This window comes from Amblyomma maculatum, chromosome 9, assembly GCF_055883805.1.
Source record: "Amblyomma maculatum isolate TAMU_Amacu chromosome 9, ASM5588380v1, whole genome shotgun sequence".
Classification (NCBI taxonomy): Eukaryota; Metazoa; Arthropoda; class Arachnida; order Ixodida; family Ixodidae; genus Amblyomma; species Amblyomma maculatum.
In genome coordinates, this window is record NC_139352.1 from 124,924,605 (window position 1) to 124,948,195 (window position 23,591).

The 23,591-nt window shown below is 44.2% G+C and overlaps 1 protein-coding gene across 1 annotated transcript in view; it reads right to left on the reverse strand.

The window, feature by feature from the left end:
- The window catches only part of LOC146180327 (uncharacterized), a 30,444-nt gene extending 7,248 nt beyond the window's left edge, over nt 1-23,196 (reverse strand). Inside the window, exon 1 of the mRNA XM_084580367.1 lies at nt 22,456-23,196. Coding sequence (XP_084436493.1) covers nt 22,456-23,196 — 741 coding nt within the window. The remainder of the gene's footprint in view (nt 1-22,455) is intronic.
- Between the last annotated feature and the right edge of the window lie 395 nt (nt 23,197-23,591).

The following is a 23,591-nucleotide window of genomic DNA, read 5'->3' on the forward strand; positions in this document are numbered from 1 at the left end:
GCCAAGCACTCACCCACACATGCGATCGATGTTCCGAGCTGCTCTCTTGTTGGCCGATTGTTGCTCCTGCTTGTTGCTTGAGATGCCACCTCCGATCACCAGATGTTGTGGCTTGTAGCTTCAGATGCCACCTCCTATCACCAGATGTTGTGGCTTGTAGATTCTGATCCACCTCCAATCACCAGATGTTGTGGCTTGTAGATTCAGATCCCAACGCTGGTCACCAGTTGTCGTGACGCTGGGACTAAGTCGACCCGGTCTTCACTTGGTAGCGTGCAGAGACTTCGGGTTGATGAAAGATTGCATCTTCGAAGTTGGTAAAATATATACAAGCAGGTTTAATGGCACTTTGAGAAAACATATTTACATAAAAAAGGGTATATCAGCAAAATGGCAAGCGTTAAGAGTTCATAGCGAGAAGCATCTGGATGAGCCGTTTACCCCGGGCTCAGAGCGTCATTTCGTGCTCTGCAACGTCCTTAAATCCCTATGTCCAGCCCCTCTCTGAAGATGCTGACCAATCAGTTCCAGGGCACACCCCTCAGATATAGGCAACCAATCGAACACATCACTGCACTGATGGTCTGATGCACTGACTGGTCCAGTATTGTTTCGTCGGGCGTGGTCACTTGTTGTAGGGTAAAGCTTGGGAACGGCGAGGAGGTAAATTTCGATTCTTCTGCAAAGATCCGCTATGTTGGTTCCGGCAATTGGATTTCCTTCTCAGAAACCCAAGTGTACGTGCGCGCCACGAATACGGCTCCCAGCATTGTCCCTTTCCGGCAATTGTAACTCTTTCCTGCATTCACGGGAAATCCTCTAATGGCCGTAATCATCATGCTCCTTTCTTTTTCTGTACGTCAGCGGACGTGTCACTCCGATCGTCTCCTTTGGACAATAGGCATTCCTCACTTGAGAATAGCGCCTCTCTACGGGAAGGGTGAACCGTTGAACAAAAGCATTTTCGGCTATTTCTCACAGGGCGACGTTTATTTGTATTTTTCCTGATGCTCCCTTGACAGGGCCAACTTGGCAGTTGTAGGGTCACGACAAAGCAATGCATGCTCACACAAAAAGATTCATGTGAACACGCTCACTTAGAGCCCTTGCACAAGCAGCACATATCAATACCATGCCCCCAGGCGCACAATAGTACGCGCAAGCGCGGACCATGCACGGTCACAACAACGTCCACATCCCGGGCGCGCCGGGCGCGTTCACAACTCATTCATGTTGTGCGCCTAAGAACTTATTACGCTCGCTAAAGGCCTTAATTATTTAATATTTATCGTATTTTGTTTACGTTCTTTTTTTATCTTGTAGGCATCGAGGCGACGTCATTTTAGAGTGAAAGGGGGGGGGGGGGTTAATGCCGCAAGCGAACCATTGAGCTCTTTATTTGTTGTTTTTAGTGCGCGCATCGATTCTCTAATCTATGTTCATGCCCGTTGTCGCGAGACGACGCTTTATCGTTTTTGTCCTCTCGAAATGTGTGTCTAGAAGTATCTCGAAGAGTTCAAGCAACTACCGTGCTTTCTAGAGTGTTCCAGTTTATGCTAGTCACCATTTACGGCTTGATGTAGATGTTTCTTCGCCACCTTTCAATTGAGCTTGACGGGCGCGGCAGTATTGGTAGATCTACAACCGCCAAGCACGCTTGCTGCGATCGCCGCCGCCGATTGCTTAGTTGCTGTGCGCGCGCAAGTCAGCCCAATAAAGAGTTCCTTATGTCCAAAACCGCACTATTGGTTTGCTAGTTTCGGCATCATCGCCAACACCTGACGATATTATCCGGGTCGCAGTCGGATTTCCGCTGTTGGTTGCGGCGGGTACGAGAGTGAACACGAACCGGCTAAGAATTTTTGCTCTACATTATTTAAGTGCCGTTTTCTGTATAACTTCTGAAATCGGCTTATTCTTTTTGCATAAAAGCTTCAGCACATCTTATATCTTTGTCGACAGAACAGACAGCATCTTTCCTGCGGCCGATTTCAGTTCTTCGCCGATCGTGGAATTGACTGCATTTAACTGGAAGCAGGGTACCGCTTAGTATCCATGTCAGCCTTCAGGTTCGTTACGAAAATTTCCGCAATACGAAACTAGGAAAGCATAAAGAGAATTATACTGAATTTTTCTGATCGAAGGCCACATGGTCTGATTCCAGACCATGTGATGGAAGAAGGACAGCTGTTTAAAGCTGTTTCGGATTGAGGATGGTCAATGGGGATATAAAGCTGTAGATATTTGATCGAAATTGAACATTTAAGGCGGCCCAATATGTTCCAATGAAAACCAGTATGGGAATGTACAGGTTCACTTCTGCCCTCTATAGATCTCTTCATTTATATATTTCCTCTATACCCTACAAGATATTTTGCAATCTTGCTCATTTGGCTCTGTAGGCATGTGAAGAAATAAATAAATGGAGATGAGGAAACTTTTGGGCGCTTTTTACTCTTAAATACTGCATTGACCTTACATATTGCAAAAAACCTATATATGTGCGATCTATTCATACCGGCTTATTGAACGTCGGAGTTAAGGTGTAGCAGGTGTAGGATATAAGGATCGCAATATGTTGTCGGCGGCCGTGTTTCCTAGAGAAATATGCGGCCTCGGGATCACAAAATGTTATTTCTTACAACATATTATGGGTAAATTAAAAAGTAAACAAAAAATTATATGCACGGGGAATCCAATTCCCATCGCGCTGCATGCCAGCCAAGCAAACTGACCATTACAAGATTGCGACTTTGTTGTTTATTGCTATCTGACAAACGACACAACACATGAAAAGAGTCAGCAATAATGGCGCTCACACTGATTTGTCATGCAGCATATGATACACTTCCCTCTGGCGTACACATCTTCAATAAAATCCTCGAGCACAGTTCTGACGACGACAGCAGCATCGTGCAATTGTGTCTGTGTTTCCTATATACACTAAAGTGTATGCTCATAAGTGAATCGAATGGCCGATCAGTCTATCTATACAAATGAAAAAACTAGCACCATAATTTTCGTGCACCGATTTGTTAGTTTTCCTTTGTTCTTCGCACCATTAAAGATTACAACTCAGTACCCGAACCTTCTCATCACCAAATATTGTAGTCGGTTCTTTTAACACTGTTGGAGGTTATTGTATTATCCGTGTATAGTGATAACATTTCACATAACGTCATAACATAACTTGTACAATATATGGGAATCCTTCCCTCTGCAGTAGGAGTTGTCGGGCTGATTATGATGATCATGATGCTGAACATGTCTGCTAGTAATGTATATATAATTATTCATGTATTGTTTTAATGTTCCATGCTGTTGCCATTGGTGTGCGTATTTACGTAAAATAAATAACATTTCTGCCATGTCCCTTTGTATGGCGTTTGGTTTAAGAAATAGTGTAAGCCTTAGGGCTAAGCTATTTTCAATTCAGATGTTTGCACACTTCTGACGCGATGGGGCTGACCAGGGGATATCGTATCTCTCTTATAACGTCCGTTTTCATGGGGTGTTTATTAATCCATTATTCAAACCTATTTTTGATGTGTAACCGCCAGAGAGATAGCTTATTGTATTTTGTTATAGCTCTTTTGTCTTGCTGCGCACACCTTCATACAGCGTGTGAACCTTTATACTGCGCTCAATAATTTTTCGCATTGTAGAAACCCCATTATCGCAAACCTTTCACTCGGTCTTCGGTTGGAATATGTTGTATTGTCCAGTATGTCTCCTTTCTTTCTGCTTTCAAACAATTCGCCTCTTTCTGAATTCTATCGAATTGCTTGCCTATATGTGAAGAGCGGTGAGGAAACGCAGAGAAATTACAATTTGCTGGCAAATAAATTTAGAAGTTCTTTTAAATTTTGCTTTTACATAGGAATAAGATTTGCTAGTTTTTGCGCAAAAATGAAAACAGGACACTTCTATGCATACCACTAGATATAAATGCAGTAAATTGGCGCTTAACATAATAGCCTCATTTCCCCGAGAAGAGAAAATTAAATGGAGTCGGCGAAGTTGCTGAGCTAGAAATTGTTTAGGACATCGGCAGCATCAATGCTGCCGCAGATGGCTCACAACCTGATTATTCTGCGGTCCTTCTGGTAACGCCTTGCTTATGCAGTTTACACTTGAGGACTTGCTCATTGGTATAATTGCTATTTTAAATCGAAAATATTTGAAGAATAGAAACGTTTCCCCCGCTCATGACTCCTGGGTCTTATTTGATGAAGAAGATTAGGAAAAGTTTGTTCCATCGCCATGAAGAATGTTATTCATATATTTCGTTCTTGTTTATGCAGAATTTCGCAAAAAGTCTGAACCGCGCTGTGCGCCAAACTGTAACCATTACTGCATCAGCAGCTGTTGGTGAATTTTTTGGCAGCGATATGAAACCTGGTGATAAGTGTCCCGAGTTTGGGTTTCTACCGTTGGAGCTAATGTCGGTGAGTACAGCGTTTAATAGGTTTCTTAAGTACATACATATGAGGTTTCGTTTTTTTTTTTTTTCAGTCGAATGCTTGTATATTTAACGCAATAATTTAGAGCGTGTTTTATATTCACCTATGTAATCAGGATTGCATGGTGTAACCCTATTCATAGTGAATAACCACCCGTAATAGACGTGCTTTGTCTGTTTTAGGTAAGCTGCCTGTTTTTGAATCTAAAGCCACTAGGCCCATGGCACTAGAAGAGAAGAGGATGGTGGCGCGTGAGCCTGATCAGTGAATCTGAATGACATAGGAGTTTTGTAAACGCAATCCTATTGGAGCATATACCTAAGAGACTGCTATGCATAGTTGACAACATATGGCATGCACATGTCAAAACGGAGGCAAGAGGCATCAGAAGAAAAAATTTGTTGTGGTTCAACTCCGCTTAACCCTATTTGAATCGCGAAAGCAACGGCGGAAGCTTATTTTGCCTGTACATTATTCCCCTACCCGGACCTATCAGTGTAAAGAGCTACATTATTGGGGAAACGTAAGCTCATCTTTAAAGGGTATGATGCGAGAGCGTAAGTGAACAACCCACAGATAAAGTCACGCTTCAACCAAGCCTTATGGGCGTGCCTGCATGTAGTAGGGGTAAAGAGAATGCAAATGGTTCTGGCCGGCTGATTCTGATATTACCTTCCCATATGAAAGGAGCGGCCCGAGCTAGAAGCTCCTGCCCGTGGCAAAGGGGTAACGTGAATTAGAATGTCATTGCAATCAGATCGTAAATACGCCTCTTCACGGCGTAGCTGCTGCGACCCGAGGTCTCGCTTTGGCTGTCGGAGTATTGCTGTCGCAATAATAATCAAATATTGTATTTTGGTAGTGGTAAATTTAAATTAAAAATGCAGTCAATTCTATCGCCAAAGCGAAATTTCACAACAAAACGATGAGAAAAACAAACGAATTCCATAAGAGTGATAACAATTCACGACTTCAAATCTTGGGCATGCACGGTGAAGCGAAAACTGTGTGCAGTGGCGTCTTTCCTATATAAATATGCCTTTGTGCAGGGGCGTCTTTCCTATATAAATATGCCTTTACAATTTATTTTATGTCTACCCTAAGTTTGAGAACGATCCTTGGTGTTATTATTGTTGAATTCGGCGGAGGCATAACACTAAAAATCTGTTATGTTTACGCAGACTGTTGCCTATGAAAATATTTCGGAGGTTTAACTCTTCTAAACCTAGACGTATAGAACGAAGAGCCCTACTGCTGGATTATCGGACATTGCCTGACGACGCCGCCAAGACAATGGTGCGCATAGCCCGGCACGCGCCTGATCGACACAAACCTGGGGACAAAACGCCGGCGAATCAGCTATTATGCCGTCTTCTGGGCGGGTGATATGAGGGCGCCGGAGCCTGTTCGTCGTGTTCACGTTTTTCTCAGCGACGATGTCTGCCTTTTGCTTCTGAGCGCTCGGGGCATATAATCGGTGGGCTCCTGGCAACTTATCATTATTTCGTAGACTTGCTGTGTTCTTGTGAAATGTGGAACGAAACCCATGTCTTAACATTGATACAATGCTAAAACAAATAATCGATGAAACGTGACAAAGAGAACCACAACGTTTGTAAACCAGCCGCTAGCCGAAACAGTTCAAAAGATAGCCTCAAATGAACAAACCTGGATGGGCTCAGTTCAGCTGCCACAGTAAATTCTCTTAGGTGTAGAGTATTACAAAACAAAATGGTGTCAAATGGTAGGAGTAACATTAAGAGATAGGAAGCGTGCAGAGTGGGTTAGAGAAATAACTCAAGTAACCGAAATTCTAGTGGAAATTAAGAAGAAATTGACATGGGCAGAACATGTAGTGCGAAGAGAGGATAACTGATAGTCGCTAGGGTAACAAACTGGATTCCAAGGCAAAGGAAAGCGTAGCAGGGGGCGGCAGAAAGTTAGGTGTGCGGATGAGATTAAGAAGTTCGCAGGGGTCAAGTGGATGCAGCTAGCACAGAACCGGGTTAAGTGGAGAAATATGGGAGAGGCCTTCGCCCTGCAGTGAGTATAGTCAGGATGATGATGATGATGATGATGATTATGATGATGATGATAAATACAAAAAAACTGTTGCAACTCTGCTCCTAAGGGTTGACGACTTAGGAAAGAGAGGCAGGTACATGATTTTGTACATGACGCGGAGGAAAACAAAAAGCGAGCGGCGTCATAATTTAGAGGCATTTATATCAAAAGCAATTTTCTTTGACCTACTAAACGTGCCAAATGTGGCCATGGAGCGCATGCATATAATTGGTTAAGCCGATAAAACACGCCAAGTGCGAGATGCCGGGTAGTTAAGAGCGAATGCGACTTAACAACGTGGAAACACATAGAGAATGAACGGACATTGACGCTGACTAATGGAAATCTTATTTCGGAGCACACACACACACACACACACACACACACACACAGGCATATATATATATATATATATATATATATATATATATATATATATATATATATATATATATATATATATTGTCACGTAGCCGTTTAGACCCGTAACCTGAAGGTTGGGTTTAATGGGAGTTGATCCAACAGGCAAAGAATAACAGGTCCAGAGCACCGAGAGACGGTCAGCACCACACTCCAGCCTCTTATAGCCGAACGTTTAACGGATCACAATCAATCAGCGGACTGTATATTAGCTATAAGATATTTACCAAAGTAATCGCTAATAGAATCGGGACAACTTTATACTACGAACCAGCAAAATATCAAGCAGGTTTTAAAAGGATACTATACTATCGCTCATGTCCATACCATAAACCAGGTGATAGAAAACTGCTCGAAATATAACCAGCCCTTATACCATTCATTGATTACGAAAAAGCATTTGACTCAGTAGAAACCTCTGCGGTCATGTAGTCATTGCGAAATCAGGGGGTATACAAGCTGTACGTGAAAGTGCTGAAAGATATATATAGAGGGTGCACAGCAACCATATTTCTCCATGCAAAAAGTAACACAATTCCTATAAAGAAAGGTGTTAGTTAAGAAAACATGATCTCCCCAGTACTTGTCACAGCTTGCTTCGAAAACGTATTCACACTTGGAATGGGAGCAGTTTGGGATAAGAGTAGATGGAGAATATCTCAGTAATCTGCGATTTGCTGATGACATTGCCATGTTAAGTAACTCAGGGGATGAATTGCAAAGAATGATTGATGACCTAGACAGTAAACGTAGAACGGCAGGCCTTAAAATCAATATGCAGAAGACTAAGGTAATATTAAAATAGCCTAGAGAAGGAACAGCACTTTACGTTAGGTAGCGAAGCGCTGGAAGTAGTCGGCGAATATGTCTACTGAGGCCATGTAGTAACCGCATATCCGGACCACGAAAGGGAAATAACAAAGAGAATAAGACTGGGATTGAGCTTATTTGGCAAGCCCTCCCAGATTATGACTACCACCTTACCGGTATTGCTCAAGAGGAAAGTATACAACAGTTGCATCTTACCTGTACTTACCTATGGGGCTGAAACATGGAGGCTAACAAAGAGGCTTCTACTTAGGTTGAGGACAACGCAGTGGGCTATGGAAAGAAAAATAGTAGGGATAACGTTGAGATAGGAAACGTGCAGAGTGGGCAAATAAATAACTCAAGTCCCTGACATTCTAGCGAAAATCAAGAAGAAAAAATGGGCATGGGCAAGGCACGTAGCGCGAAGAAATGATAACCGATGGTCGCTTAAGGCAACAAACTGGATTTTAAGGGAAGGAAAGCGTAGCAGGGGGTGGAAGAGAGTTCGGTGGCCAGATGAGGTTAAGAAGTTCGCAGGGGTCAAGTGGATGCAGCTAGCACAGAACTGGGTAATTGGAGAGATATGGGAGAGGCACACGCTACATTACACCCCTCTCTAAAAAAAAACGTCGACCTGATGAATTCCACAACAGAAAAAAAATAAAGTAAGCAAGAAACAGGCGGTAAGGCGGTGTGCTAATCTTCTAAAGCAGTTCTCGCAAAAAGCACGGCTTCATCCGCACGGTGTAAATAACCTAGGATTTCTGCCGGGGACGAGTGACAGAAAAGACGTCCGGAAGCACTTCGTACGTGACATCACTCAGCTGACATCACTCAGTACTGTTTCAGAAGTTTCTCCGTTAGTCCACGACGTCAAATCGGAGTTCAGAGCCACACTCTGTCGTCCGGTTCGAAATTCACTACACGATGGGGGTGATTGTAACTCTGGGCGTCTCGGCCTGGCTGGTTCCGGATGCGTGCCCTCGCCAGCTGTCGCGCTTCATTTGCGCGCTGATAAATCCCTCGGCGCCAACTTCGAGGTCACCGCCGTCATGGGGAAACATGACTTCCAGCATTGTCGAAAGCAGGTAGACAACCTATGAAAACCTAAACTTTGGAGCAGGAGCAAAAGTATTCTACATGCAAAGAGATGCCTAAAACGCAACATAGCAAGTTGTGTGGCGTTCATTAACAACACAGCAACCTCGATAATATGTAGGAGCAGGTTTGGGAAATAAGTAGCGACATTGCATTGTTTGCATATGGTCATCTAAAAGCAGCTGGTATCCAAAGAATACCTGTGGAGAAAGCAAATGGACAAGAACATTTTGCAACACTTTTTAGTTCTTCCCATTACGCACAGCCTTTTTAAAATATAAGAACGTAGCCGCAAAAATATCGACTTTCAAATACTTGTGGCGGGAACTAGGCTAGGAACCAAAATTACTCTAAACAAATGTTAATGCCCGCCTTATACGAAATTGTTCCGCTAACCACACTCTCGCCCGACTAGTGACAAATCCAGAATTTCTTAAAAACACTGATTTTGTTCAGATGAATGAAGAAAGCATATCTCATACAAGCATATCTCATCAGTTCACTAGAATCTGTCCAAAATCGCGCCACGAGGTTCATTCATTCTTCCTATTCATATGAAATCAGTGTATCGTCACTTAAACAGCAATTAGGTTTATCAACTCTTGCCCATCGTCGTCGCATTGCTTCTCTTAATCTGTTCCATAAGTTTTTTTACAGCTCCCTCGGCCAACCACCCTACATCACACCGCCAGCTCGCATATCTCATCGCACCGGCCATCCACTAGTAGTCTCATGCCAGCGCGCCCGCACCGTCACTTTTTCTTCATCATTCTTTCTTCGCACTGCAAAAGACTGGAATGGCCTTCCCCACGATGTTGACGCCATCACCTGCCCATCAAGTTTTGTAAACAGTTTAAATATGCACTTCATCAATACCATGTAGGCAATCATATTCAATCTATGTTTGTACTCCCACCCCTTATGTAATACCCCCAATGTGGGGTCCTTAAGGTAATAAAGTGAAGTGAAGAAGCATTCAGAAAAGAAACAGCACCGGGCACCACTGCTCTAAAAACATGTAGTCGACAGAACGAGGGTTAGAGCTTTAAAGCGGCAACACAAAAACGCTACGGCGCGAATAAAGCGAGTGATACAGCTAAAGCATTAACCACGTTGCAAGAAACATTGCTCTTTGCGTGCTAGACATTCATGCGAATACGCCTAAGTCATCCCTGCAGGCACCGCTCCATTTTCCCCAAGCGATAAGACTAGGATTGGCTCGCGCCTGGTCCTTGCTAATATGGTCAACTAAAACTCCTCGAGCCGAGCTGGGCAGTCCAGCTCGGCCAGAGGTGAGGGACTGACAATGACTTAGAACGGCCGGTTGTCGGCACTCTACCTTGCGCCAACGGGTATGGCCTACTTGGTCAGCCGACTGCAGTGGCTGGGCCACGCATGGTCCATGACTTACCCACGTACGGCCCAGCAAAGGGCGCAGCCTTGGCCACGCTGGCGTTAGTCGCGGCCTTGTGGTTTATCAATTCCTGGCCAGCGGTCTACTCGCTCTAAAAGTTATTTTGCATCAGACCTGTCTTTTTGTAGTCCACGAAGCCGCATCTAATATGCAATAACCCATGTACCGCATGCTCATGGACCAAAAGCTGACGCATTACATCAAATACAAATACAAATAATTTTATTTAGCATCAACACTGATTACACAGTACTCGTGATGCTGCAGGGTGCTAGCAATAAGCCTGCGATGGCTTGACAAAGGCTAGCACCTCGCTTACAGTGCAATACAGCAGCGGACAAAACGCAACAAAACAAGAAAACGCCATAAACATAACGACGGCTTTATATATTACAAAGTACATTTAGATGATAGGACTAATCGCACTAATCGATAGGACTAAGGATCGGGGTGTACAGAACTGCATGTGTTAACAATAATTTGATTTGAGAACATATACTGTTGTATAGATTAGCTGGACTTGTTAACAGAGGAATTAAGAGCTTGTAGTAGCATGTACATCAACATTTGGCGGCCATAGTTGGTACGGGTATGGGGAATCTTCCAAACCTCACTGCTTTGTGTGCCATACGTTTTTTTCAACTGGAGTCAGCGTCGCAAGTGTTTCAAGAAAAGGGTCACTATTTATGCGATAAGCATGATAATGCTTTAACAGAATTGCGTTGAACAGGTTCGGTAATGGTTTTAATCTAAGGTCATGAAATATAGGTTCTGTGTGGGCGTCATCGGGTTCATTCGAAATGATTCTTACAGCTTTTTTCTGTAGTCGATAGATTTTGGACAGGTTTGTGTAGGTCGTTGTTCCCCATACCAAATAACCGTACGATAGCGTGGACATAAAAAGGGAGTTTTATAAGAGCAATTTAATGCAAGAATATCTACTATTCGCGAACAAGTGAACAATGTCAGCATGCGCACTCCACTGCATATTCTCTTAAAAAGAACACCTATCGTTTTTAAAACTGGTACCAAATCTATGACCGAAAGACCTAGTCGTAGGACAATATTGGAATTAACTGGCTTATTTTCAGGGCGAAAAGGAACTAATTTTGTCTTCGAGACGTTTATAGTTAAAGAATTAATCTGACTCCAAGTGTTTAGAACATCAAGCACTTTATTCGCTTTCTTAACAAGCAGGGGTAAACTGTGATGTGAGAAAAATAAGCTTGCATCGTCGGCATAAATAACAAATGAAGTGTTTAAATCTATGTTAGCAAGTTCGTTAATATGTAGGTTGAAAAGCAGCGGCCCGAGATTACTTCCCTGCGGAACGCCGTGTAGTAATGGCTTGAAACTGGAGCAAGAGTTATTTATGTGTACCCTTTGTTGGCGGTGTTGTATGTAGGACTTAATGACAGATAAAAAACAGCCTCTGAAACCATAATATTCCAATTTTTTTATTAGCGTGGTGTGATTTATTTTGTCAAATGCTTTTGAATAGTCTACATATATTACAAGTGTATAAAATTCACGCTCAAAAGCATTCACAATGATTTCTTTTTGCGCAAGCAAGGCGCTTTCTGTGGATCGTTTTTTTGTAAACCCAAACTGATATTGTGTCATGATGTGATGCTTGGTTAGGAATGAGCTCATTCGAATGTGTATTAGTTTTTCAACGACTTTGGAGAAAACGGAGTATTGAAATGGGCCTGTAGTTAGACATAATGCACATCTCACCACCTTTAAAAATGGTAGTAACTTTAGCCACTTGGAGTCAGCGAGGAAATTGACCGCATGAAAATATTTGATTAATTATATACTCTAAAACTGGAGCTGTAATATTAGCAACATACGTAAGTGGCCGAATCTGCAAGCCATCTATATCAGTACAAGTAGAACTGTTTAGAGACATGATTGAAGACACGAAGACCTCATCTGCAGTTACTGTAGATAAAAATGCACTCTCTTCTGTTCGTTGATGCATAAAATCTGTACAGCTTGAGTCATGATGGTTATTTGCTACTGATGTGAAAAAAGCATTAAAAGCTACAGCTACATTTTCTCCAGCAAGAGTTGTACCATTTACAGTTATCTCGTTGGGGTTGTCATTTGCATCAGGGTGGCGGTTTAAGAAAGTATTTAATTTTTGGCAAATGAATTCTGGAGTTTGCCTCGTGTCCTGGACGAAAATGTTTTCAAAGTACTCTTTTTTAGTTTTTCCGTAAAAGGCTGTTTGTTCTGTTTCTGTGTTTTCTGAATTCATCTAAATCGGTTTTGTTTCTGTATTTCAAAAACCTTTGATAAAGAACATTTTTCAGCCTTAAAGCTTTGATACATTCTGCAGTAATCCAAGGTTTGCGTGCTCTGCGTGGCCGTTTGTGGGTTCTGAAGGGAAAGCAATCATTATACAGATTTATAAATTTGTGTATGAAGGTGCTATAAGCCCCATCGCATCAATGCTCGAAAGAACGCTCTCCCAGGATGTCTTAGAAAGTAAGTTATAAAAAACCTCCAGGGTGCTTTCATTTATCTGCCGATGTGTATTAACACTCCGCTTCGAGTCTTTTAATTGGAAATTTTTATGACTAAGCGTGGCGTGACATGGTCCATAGGGTCACGAAGAGTTGGACACGACTGAACGACTGAACTGAACTGATGACTAAGCACTAAATATATATGTGTTTGAGCAATTCCTGAACTGATAGGCACATTTATAGTGTTTGTGATAAAAATGTCTATGAGTGTGGATGTACCATGCTGTATGCGAGTGGGTTGCTCTATGATGTTAGTGAACGCATTAGTTTCTAAAGTGCGCACAATTCTTCACTTTGAGGGGACGAATGCAGAATGTCAATGTTCAAGTCTCTGCGGAGAATTAGTTTGCAGTCGTTTTCATTAACCCAACTTAGAAATGAGTCATGAAACGAAAAAAAAGCACTATTTCTACCTTTAGGCGGATGGTATGCCACAGAAAAAATAGTCATATTACATCTCAAAGTTAGCATTTCGTAATCATCAGCTATAACAGAAAAAGAGTCAACAATGTCGCATTGAAATGCATCTTTCACAACCAGCATTACACCACCCCCTATCTTCCCATTGCGATTCAAGTGGAAGGTTTGATAGCCGTGCACACGAAGTGCTTCTGAATCATCCTGGTACCAAGTTTCAGTTACCATCACTACATCAAACTTAAAACTAAAACAATCAAAAAGTGTAATTATTTCGTCTTCTTTGTTTCTTGCCGACTGAGCATTTATATGCAAGAAAGAAATGCCGTACTTTTCTCTAACAAGGGGCAAGGGCGATGCTTGTGGTGCCATCTGGTATCCGACTATATATCATAAAACGATGAGGGCGTCAGCCAAACCTGTTAGTCTTTTCAAGATCACTGCTGCTCGTTATCTGAAGCACTCCGGAGTTTTGGGTTTTGCGGGCAAATATTTTTCCGTCTTTCGTCCAGGCATACCGCCAGCTCATCTCTTTCTTTCTTGCCACTGTCATTCCTAGTAGCTTTTTCAGTTGTGGACAGAGATGCTCGTTAACGTATATGGGCGTTTTTTCCCACAGGCCAACATCGGTAGCAGATAGACGCATTTTCCGCGCCTTTTCAAACACTGCATCGCGTTTAGACCGGTTGTGAAATTGTACAACTATGTGCGGGAAAGGGGCATCTTTGGCAAGAACGCGGTGACAAATATTAATATCGCTTTCCTCTATCGGTTCGCCTACAGCTTCGCCAAGTTTTCTAAGGACTTCTGTTAGCCTTTCATCGAAAATGTTGGGGACATTTTTCAGCTCGATGTTTCTGTTACGGCCGTACTGCTCGAGGGCGGTAGTTCTCTTGTCAGTTTGAGCAGCAAGTGTTTTAAGCTTCTCTTGTTCAGTAACTATTGCTCCATTCTGAGGCTTATCGGATCAATATTTCCGCTTTTATGCCTTTGAAGCATGATTTGGTCTAAAACATTTCTTTTCTCACGTTTTTTCACATCTTCTGTTGGTCATCATATATCACTGCTCAGCCCCGCCGGGGTGGCGCAGTGGTTACGGCGCTCGACTTCTATTGCCAGGGACGTGGGATCGGATCCCGGCCTCGGCGGCCGCTTTTCGATGGAGGCGAAAAGCAAGGCGCCCGTGTGCTGTGCGATGTCAGTGCACGTTAAAGAACCCCAGATGGTCGAAATTTCCGGAGTCTTCCACTACGGCGTCTTTCATAGCCTGAGTTCCTTCGGGACGTTAAACCCCGCAACCCAACCTTATCGCTGCTCATGCAGATGCTCAATATTGTTTCAGGCTCTGATGGTTTTGACTGGATCATGCTTGTTTTCTTATTGAGCTGGTTTAGAGCGGAAAAAAGCTTTGTCAGTTGTTTTGCTCCCTAAAGGCCGGGTTAAATAATCATTAGCATATTTTCTTGTCCTTCGTTCTGGCATTTCTTCTGCTGATTTGAGGTACCGCATCAGCTTTCGCTCCATGAGCATGCGATAGATGGGTGATTCCATGTGTAACACAGCTTAGTTGACTACAAAAAGACAGGTTCTACGCGAAATAAAGGTGTTAGTGGCGCTAGTCTTGTCGGCTGTGTGCCTTCTTTGTTGTCGTCCATCGCGCCATATTTTTTTACCAAAATCTACAAGCTAGCCCAAACAAGAGTTCTACTCGCTCATGACACGTGGTTTACTCAAGTGGCGGCTGCAGTTAGATTGTGCAAGGAAATGGCTGCTCTAGCAGCAGCAGTTTTAGATGTGCAGCTTTCGCTTGAAGTAGGCCGTATCTTTATAGCATTGACAAAATATAATGGAATATGAAAAGCACCCCACACGTATCCAGGGCCCGCTTGCACGATAAAGTTCGAGCTAAGTCAAGACTTAAACAGTGTCTTTAGTAAGTCTAGACTTGTTTAAGACCGCACTCGTTCAGAGTTGTCTGGAAATCTTGGCCCCTGCTTAGGGAACGCGCCGTGGTACCTGACGGCGCTTTCAGGCTGTCACGGCATGGTGAGGGTGAAAACTTTGATTGAAAAAAAACTAAAACGAAAGAGTGCAGGCCAAGGGCCCTTTGCATGAGTGGAATGCCTAGTATGGGAGGCCGCTGAACTAAGCTGTCAGCATTGCCCGTTGGCCAGAGCCTGTTGGGACTCTAGCGATGAACAGCTAAGCAAAGCCCATCCAAAATCGAATTTCCATTCATGCCTACTTTCTTCGGGGGCGTGATGCGAGCGCAAAGTAAAGCGTGCTGCAGACGTTGCTGCCTAAAACAGAGCCTAACTCCGCATATATCTGACGCGACGTTAACGTCTTAAGCAGCAGAAACCGTAGCCGTCGTGCGTGTTTCATTGGCAATCAGAATGTCCATTCTAGCAATGACAATGAAAATGTTAAGCCGCGTAGCTTTCCTCAAACATTTGCCTCATCTTGTTGAATTACCACGTCTTTTGCATAGGTAATCTTTTTCTCTCATAAAATGCCTACAGAAACGCGCCACACCCTTCCATCACACGTTTTCGTGATGACTTCAAAAAGCCGCATAGGGCAGCGGTTATATGCATTTCGGGAAGCAGCGTAAAAACGTGCGAGCGTACTGGTGCTGGCGTGTGAGGTGAGGGGGATGGGGGGGGGGGGGGGGGGGGCAGACAGGCTGCGGATATCAGACTTGTACGTAGCAGCGCTGTTAGGGAGCTTTATTAATCGCAGTCCTCAAAGGCAAGTATTGTGCTGACGTCATTGCCGGTTGAATCGCTACTGAGCCATATTATTGGAATCGACCAGTTACATTTAGACGCTGTCCTATTAAAATCTAACACCTATCAAAAGCTGAGAGCCGTCCACCACAATTTTACAGCACTCTTCGGACTGCAACTACCATTGAGGTTATGTGCGCCGCAAACGTGACCTAAAATCACCTTGAAACAAAAGACGCCGTATTGGAAGGCCCACGAAATTTCGAGCTCTTCGCGTTATCTAAAGGTCGCTCATTCAGGGATCGTACATTTTATCTTGATGTACGATTCACCAATTATGCATTTTATCTTGACGTGAGACTCGAGTCGCTCATTCCTTAGTATCATTCCAATATTCAATATCATTTTGTTTTTGGAAACCGCCTCACTAGCTGCCACGCTCACATATTCCCATTTTTGGAGCCGTCACCACATCCTTTCTACGACACGGTTTCCTTACCCACTGCTGGCACAGGCCCGTCGCTCGGAACGTTGCCCGTAAACCTATTTACCAGCAGTATACATAACTGACCACAATGGCGCTAAAAGAAAAACTTGCGCTTAGCAACGGTACAAGTTATAACACATGCCTGCAAAACCCCTGAATTGAAAACGGGGACGTATTGACGTACTGCAAGATATGCGGTTTTCGTTTTAAAGGGGCTTAGCGAAAAAATCTGTACGATTGAAATATGCTTGTTAATCGATCCGTCTTCCGAAAAGTTTATTGGAATTTGGGACTAGTGTAAAAATGCCAAATATACCGATAATTTCTCAATTACCTTACTTTGAGTGCTTGCACGCTTCACCATGATCCAGTGGACCATGCAGTGAAGTATTCTCAAAACGCGACCGGGCCGTTTTGTAAAGAGGGCCTTTGCGATGGTGTGCCCAGTAAAGCGCTTTACGTAACCCGATAATAACGTCATTTTCTTTACGCTTGCATTAAAAAAGCAGTCAAAATCGCACAAGTGCACATCAGGTACAAATGCTGTGGTACAAACGGTTTCTGTCAATTCATTCAGGCCCCTTAAATAAACAATGCTGTCTTATATACCGCAGATTTTTTCTGGATCATTAAAAGCTGATATATATGGGCGTTTACTACATTCTGCCACGATATGACAACTCCCGCTAGTTTCATGCAAGGCCTTATTAAAAAAAAATTATGTGCAAAGCTGTGTAATGTAATTGTAACGGACTTTTAGTTCAGGTGTATGCCTATGCACAATAACAGTCAGTTGCAAATGTTAGGGAGAAATGACGCAGAAATTTCTTTTTTATTTTTTTATTATTTTTGCACCAGTTTGTAGAATAGATATTGTAATGCATTCTTCCCTACAGATCTACTCTATTGGTACATCAAAATATCAGTACTCCACACCGCAATTTCTGAAATATAAACATGTTACAGTATTGTTGACAAATACAGCTGTTCATATGACTACAACAGTAGTCCTCATGACAGTAATGTGGTATACTTGTGCAACCACAGCATTCGCTTTCACCGTTTTTTTCTGCAGATAAACAAAAACGACCAGGTACTTTTCTCCCAATCATAATTCTGGCCTGTACTGGGTGTTGGATGTGCACAGGTTTTGAGTCGTACTGCAACCACATACAAATATGCAAGATCAGTAGCCCTTGAGGTGACTAATGCAAGCATAAGACCAGCACCAGCACGACATTGAGCGAAATTATTTGCCCATACTGTTCTCGAAACATACAATTGAGGAAATGGCGGCCCTCATTGGCAAGAAATATTAGCATACAAGCATAACAGCATATACAAAACTACACAATGACAGTTGCAGATGCTTTACACACACACCAGACATGCTGATATTTGTTCTGCACGTCACACTACATAGTGAGTAGCAGAGGATAAATAACAAACAGTTTGTAACTGTTAACAGTGTTGGTCTCAAAGGATGGAATTAATTTCGAAGCACTTGCAAGAGTATATTGCAGAAAAACTTAGTTACATAAAAACTGGGCAGAACAAAAGATGCACATGATTTGAATCAGGGTGGGTGAGGAGTACTGCAAAAGGCTATAAACAGTCTAATGCAAGGTTACCTAAATGCTGTGAAATATTGCACCTGCAAATAATAAGACAGTTTTCGGTAGCCCTATATATATTTTTCAGTTGTCACAATTGTAACTGCAATGTAAGAAGTGTCAATAATACAGGTGTGATCATTGAAAGTTGATGACAAAGTTACTCGTGACACTTTGAGCAGGTAGCTCGCATTTTATTTTTATGCCACATGGCTCGTCCGAGCATTGCTGCCATGTACGCCATACAACGAGAACATTTATACAAAACCTGGGGTTGTGAACACCTACCACAATATAGTAGCCCGGGCTTCTGCTTTTGCATACATTCACCAAGTCTCCCAGAGTTTACCATTGCACTCTGATATCGAGCAAGTATTTGAAAAAATGGCAATCCTCGAGTGATGGAAAAAAATATTTCATGTTTAACAATTTACAACACAGACTGAAACAAAATATATCTTTCAGTTATTAAAATAACATATTCACAGCTTAAAACATATCTGTAATCTGTTAAGTACCATACTCTACCACATTAAATCAACTCTTGGTGCAACCGATGTTAAGGTTAGGCTTGGTTTCATTTATTGGGCTTAACATCCCACGGTGACTCAAGCTATCTAGACATGCAGTAGTAGAGAGGTAGGGAAATTTCGACCACCGCAGATCTTTTAACATTCACAGCAGACGGGCGCCTATGTTTTTGCCTCCATCGAAATGTGGCCAGCGTGGCCAGGATTCAATCCTGCATCTTCGGGTGCAGTAGTCGAGCACCCTAAGCACTGTAACTCCACTGCAGGTAGACATTAGGCTTACTGCTCAAATATAATCTTCTATTTACATGTCTCGAATCGGATGATGCAACCAAAATGAAGTAAAAAGGAGATGTTTATGCTCCATCTGTTATTATGCTCTATATGTACTGCAACGTTAAACAGCTTAACAGCAAATATTTCAATGCACACTCTTGAGTAGGCTTCAGGATGTCAATACAAGACTGACGTAGCACATAATGAAATAAACACATTTGCATAGTTGTCCGGTCATGAGAAGTCACCCAGTGAAAACATTAAACTCGTTGACTAGAACAGGCATAATTTATTTCACGTAAATGTAGCTATAGCAGGAGACTTCTTGCTGCACCATGGCTTTGCGCAGCTTAAATCTATAACCCCGGTGAAGATACGCATGTACAGACACCTCATCTAGCACTTTCGTGTGCTTGCCTGCGCTGCCCGCATACTCCTGAGACACGTTGTGAAGTTAGCAGCTCATCATGATGCTGGTCCACACATGGTCCAGTGACATGTGCTGCTGATCACGGAGGGAATGGAAGCAGCGTTTCAGCTGCCCTATTGTACTACAAAAAAAGCATGGCGAGTGGGCTATGCACTGCCACTATAGACTTGGTAATGCGCGAAGCGCAAGTTGCTGCAGTCAAAGTGTACGCATATAATGCAAAATAATAAAAATTACCTCTCCATCATGATGGATTTCAAATAAAGCCACATCAGCTCTGAGTAACCTCTGGCTTAGGGAACTGACAGCTTCGTAATATGCTGTCCATGGAATGTATGCTTTGAGAATTTGTTCTTCTAGGCTATCACAAGTGGCCGGTGAAATGTACTGCGGTAAATACCCTTGCGTCATTTATGAATGAAAATATTTTAATACCTTCATTTAAAGAAATATAAACTGTCACGAAGACAGGGATTTATGGGAATCGGCAACAGGCGCAGATACACACAGTCAAGACAGAGGTTCCCGGGAAACGGTAACACAAAGACACAAGCTCAAGAGTCCACAGTCCTAGCTGGCCGAAGCGCGCGAGAGTGTCCAACTTCTTCGTCTTTCAAGCGCTACCTCGACTTTCAGCGGGTAAAATACAGCTTCATGCGAAGCACATGCACCAGGTCAGACGAGCACTGACGACTAGAACTCGGTACAGTTACGTCTGGAATAACCTCGTACGTAACTTCTGAGAGGCGACGCAACACTCTGTAGGGTCCGAAATAACGATTGAGAAGTTTTTCTGACAGGCCTGGGCGCCGGACAGGTGTCCACACCCAGAATTTGTCACCAGGCTGGAACACGACATAGCGATGGTGGTCGTTATATCGGCGTGCATCTGTTGCTTGCTGTTTTGTAATGTGATTACGGGCGAGTTGGCGAGCTTCCTCAGCATAGTTGGTGAATTCTTCTGCGTCAGCGGTAAGCAGCTGGTCGTCAGCCGCACATGGCAGCATAGCGTCGAGCATGGTCTGTGCATCGCGTCCGTATACTAGGCGAAACGGAGTGAATCGAGTTGTTCCTTGGACTGCCGTGCTATATGCAAATGTGACATAAGGCAATATCTCGTCCCATGTTTTATGCCGGACATCCACATACATGGCGAGCATGTCCGCTATTGTTTTGTTTAGTCGCTCAGTAAGGCCATTAGACTGAGGATGGTAAGCCGTAGTCTTTCGGTGATGTGTCTGGCTTAGTTGGAAAACTTCCTCAAGAAGACGCGCTGTAAATGCCTTGCCACGATCAGTGATGACGTATGAGGGGGCGCCATGGCGGAGGACAATCTGCGTCATGAAAAAATGTGCCCCTTCGGAGGATGTTGCACGTGGCACCGCCATAGTTTCCGTGTAACGTGTCAGATAATCTGTAGCCACGATAATCCACTTATTGCCAGCTGACGATAGAGGAAAAGGGCCAAGAAAGTCCATACCAATTCGGTCGAATGGTACTAGCGGTGGGGGGATAGGCTGCAGGAAACTCGCTGGCTTCAATGGCGGTGTCTTGCGTCGCTGGCACTCGCGGCAACCTCTAACATATCGATGAACGGTGGCGGTACGTTTGGGCCAGTAGTAGGCCTGGCGCACTGTGGTAAGAGTGCATGCAAAGCCCGGATGTCCAGCGGTGGTTTTGAGGTCTGGATCAGCCTGTTGCCGGGTCTTTAAATCAGAGGAACTGATAATGCCAAGAAAATGGGCTCTTCATCCGTACTGTCATGGGCCAACTCCACGGGTGATCGAGACAGTGTGTCAGCATCTTCATGTTTACGTCCGGATTTATAAACGATAGAGTAATCAAATTCCTGCATAAAAAGGCTCCACCGTGCAAGATGTCCTGATGTATCTGGAAGACTAGCAAGCCAACAAAAAGCATGATGGTCTGTCACAACTTTAAATTTACGGCCGTAGAGGTAAGGTCGGAATTTCATTGTGGCCCGAACGACGGCGAGATACTCCTTTTCAGAAGTTGAATAGTTTGATTCTGCCCGAGAAAGGGTGCGGCTGGCATAAGCGATCACATTTTCCTCGCCATGCTGGTGCTAGACCAGAACCGCACCCAGACCGACATTGCTGGCGTCGGTGTGAATTTCGGTGGCAGCGTCCTCATCAAAGTGTGCAAGAACGGGAGGGTAGTGCAGCCGCTGGCGCAGCTCGGTGAATGCCTCCTGCTGCTCGGAAGGTCAGACATACGGGACGTCATCACGTGTCAGGCGCGTCAAAGGTTCTGCAATCTTGGCAAAATCGGCAATGAAACGGCGATAGTACGCGCACAGGCCCAAGAAACGTCGGACTGCTTTCTTCGTGGTAGGGATGGCAAAATTGGCTACAGCGGCTGTTTTATCAGGATCAGGCCGGACACCGTCAGCGCTAACCACATGACCCAGAAATTTCAGCTGCTGATATCCAAAGTGACATTTTTCCGGTTTCAGTGTCAAATCGGCCGAGCGAAGAGCGTCCAATATCGTTCGCAGCCGCTTAAGATGTTAGTCAAACGTTTCTGAAAATACAATGACGTCGTCCAAATAAACCAAACAGGTTTGCCATTTAAGACCAGCAAGTACGGTGTCCATCATTATCTGGAACGTCGCTGGCGCTGAACACAGACCGAAAGGCAATACTTTAAATTCATATAAGTCATCGGGTGTCGCAAAGGCAGTCTTTTTCCGATCGCGCTCATCCACTTCTATCTGCCAATAACCACTTTTTAAATCAATGGAGGAAAAGAACTTGGCGTTGCGAAGTCGATCGAGTCAATCGTCGATACGGGGCAACGGATATACATCTTTTTTTTTGTGATGTCATTCAGTTTCCTGTAGTCAACACAAAACGCAGCGTGCCATCATTTTTCTTAACCAACACGACTGGCGACGACCACGGACTTTTAGACGGCTGAATAACATCATCATTAAGCATTTCCTGGACTTGTGTCCGAATTGCTTCACGTTCTAAGGCCGAAATACGGTACAGCTGCTGTCGAATAGGTCGGGCATCGTCAGACGGTACGATGCGATGCTTGGTGATAGAAGTTTGCCGGACTTTCGATGATAAGGCAAAGCACGGGGCGTTCTCCAGCAGTAAGGCACGCAGGTCGCGTTGTTGTAAGACAGAAAGGTCACTGCTAACATCGATGTGGTCTAGAACACTGGGAGTATCAATAATGTAAGGCGCAAAACATTCAGAAACTTCCTTTAACAGTTCGCCGAAAGCGATGGCAGTAGAGCGATAGAGGTTGCGAGATTCATTCGTGAAGTTCGTGACGAGAAGCTCAGAGTGACCACTGCTGAGAATAATTAAGCTTCGAGCTGCACAGATGCCATGAGAAAATAAAAGCGAACGGTTGCTTTCAGCTATTATCGGCCCGTCACGAAGCCCGTCGCACACAACACTCACAAACACGCTGGAGCGGGGAGGCACTGAAACACACTCGGCTGAAACTCGTGGGGCGCACGTACGTTGGCCATCGGTGGGGCTGGCAGCCGCTTTCTCCGTTGAGAACGAGAGCATTCGCTGTCGGAGATCGATGATGGCGCCATATTCCCGCAGGAAATCCACACCGAGAATCAAATCACGAGAACATTCCCGGAGAACGACGCAGCTGACAACGAACGTTGACATACGAATCTGGATTCTAGCCGTGCACTGTCCAATAGGAGTAATTACATGCCCTCCAGCCGTGCGTATTTGCGTGCTACACCATGGTGTCTGAACCTTCCTAAGGTTCGCTGCTAGTTTGCCGCTCAAAATGGAAAAGACTGCTCCGGTATCCACTAAAGCGCTGACATTATGACCATCGATGCACACAGGGATGTCCAGCGATAGCCGGTCTCGTGAACCAAATGCTGTCGTTTCTGCTCCAAAATCCATATCAGTTCTCATTGGGGGGACTTCTTTGTGCTGGCATTTAGCGGCCCCGCCCCCGGAGGTCGCTCTACTCAGTTTTCCCGGTGGGGGCTTGGCGAGCGACCAGGTGGTATTCGCGGGAAGTCACCAGTTGTTGAAGGGGATTGCCGACGTGGGGATGGAGACCTGGATTGTCGGCGCGCCATCCGGAGGCTCTCTTGTGCGAGGTTGTCTCCAATGTCACGAGGTAGTTGACCGAACGTGCGTCTAGGTGCGTTGGTGTAAAAACCCTCCGGTCCGAGTACCCGATAAGGGCACCATCGGAAAATGTGACCAGGTTCCCCACAGTGGTAGCAAAGGCGGCGGCTCCGAGGGGCCCGCCAGACGTCCGTTCGTCGAATGTTTGACCGCGGGGGCCG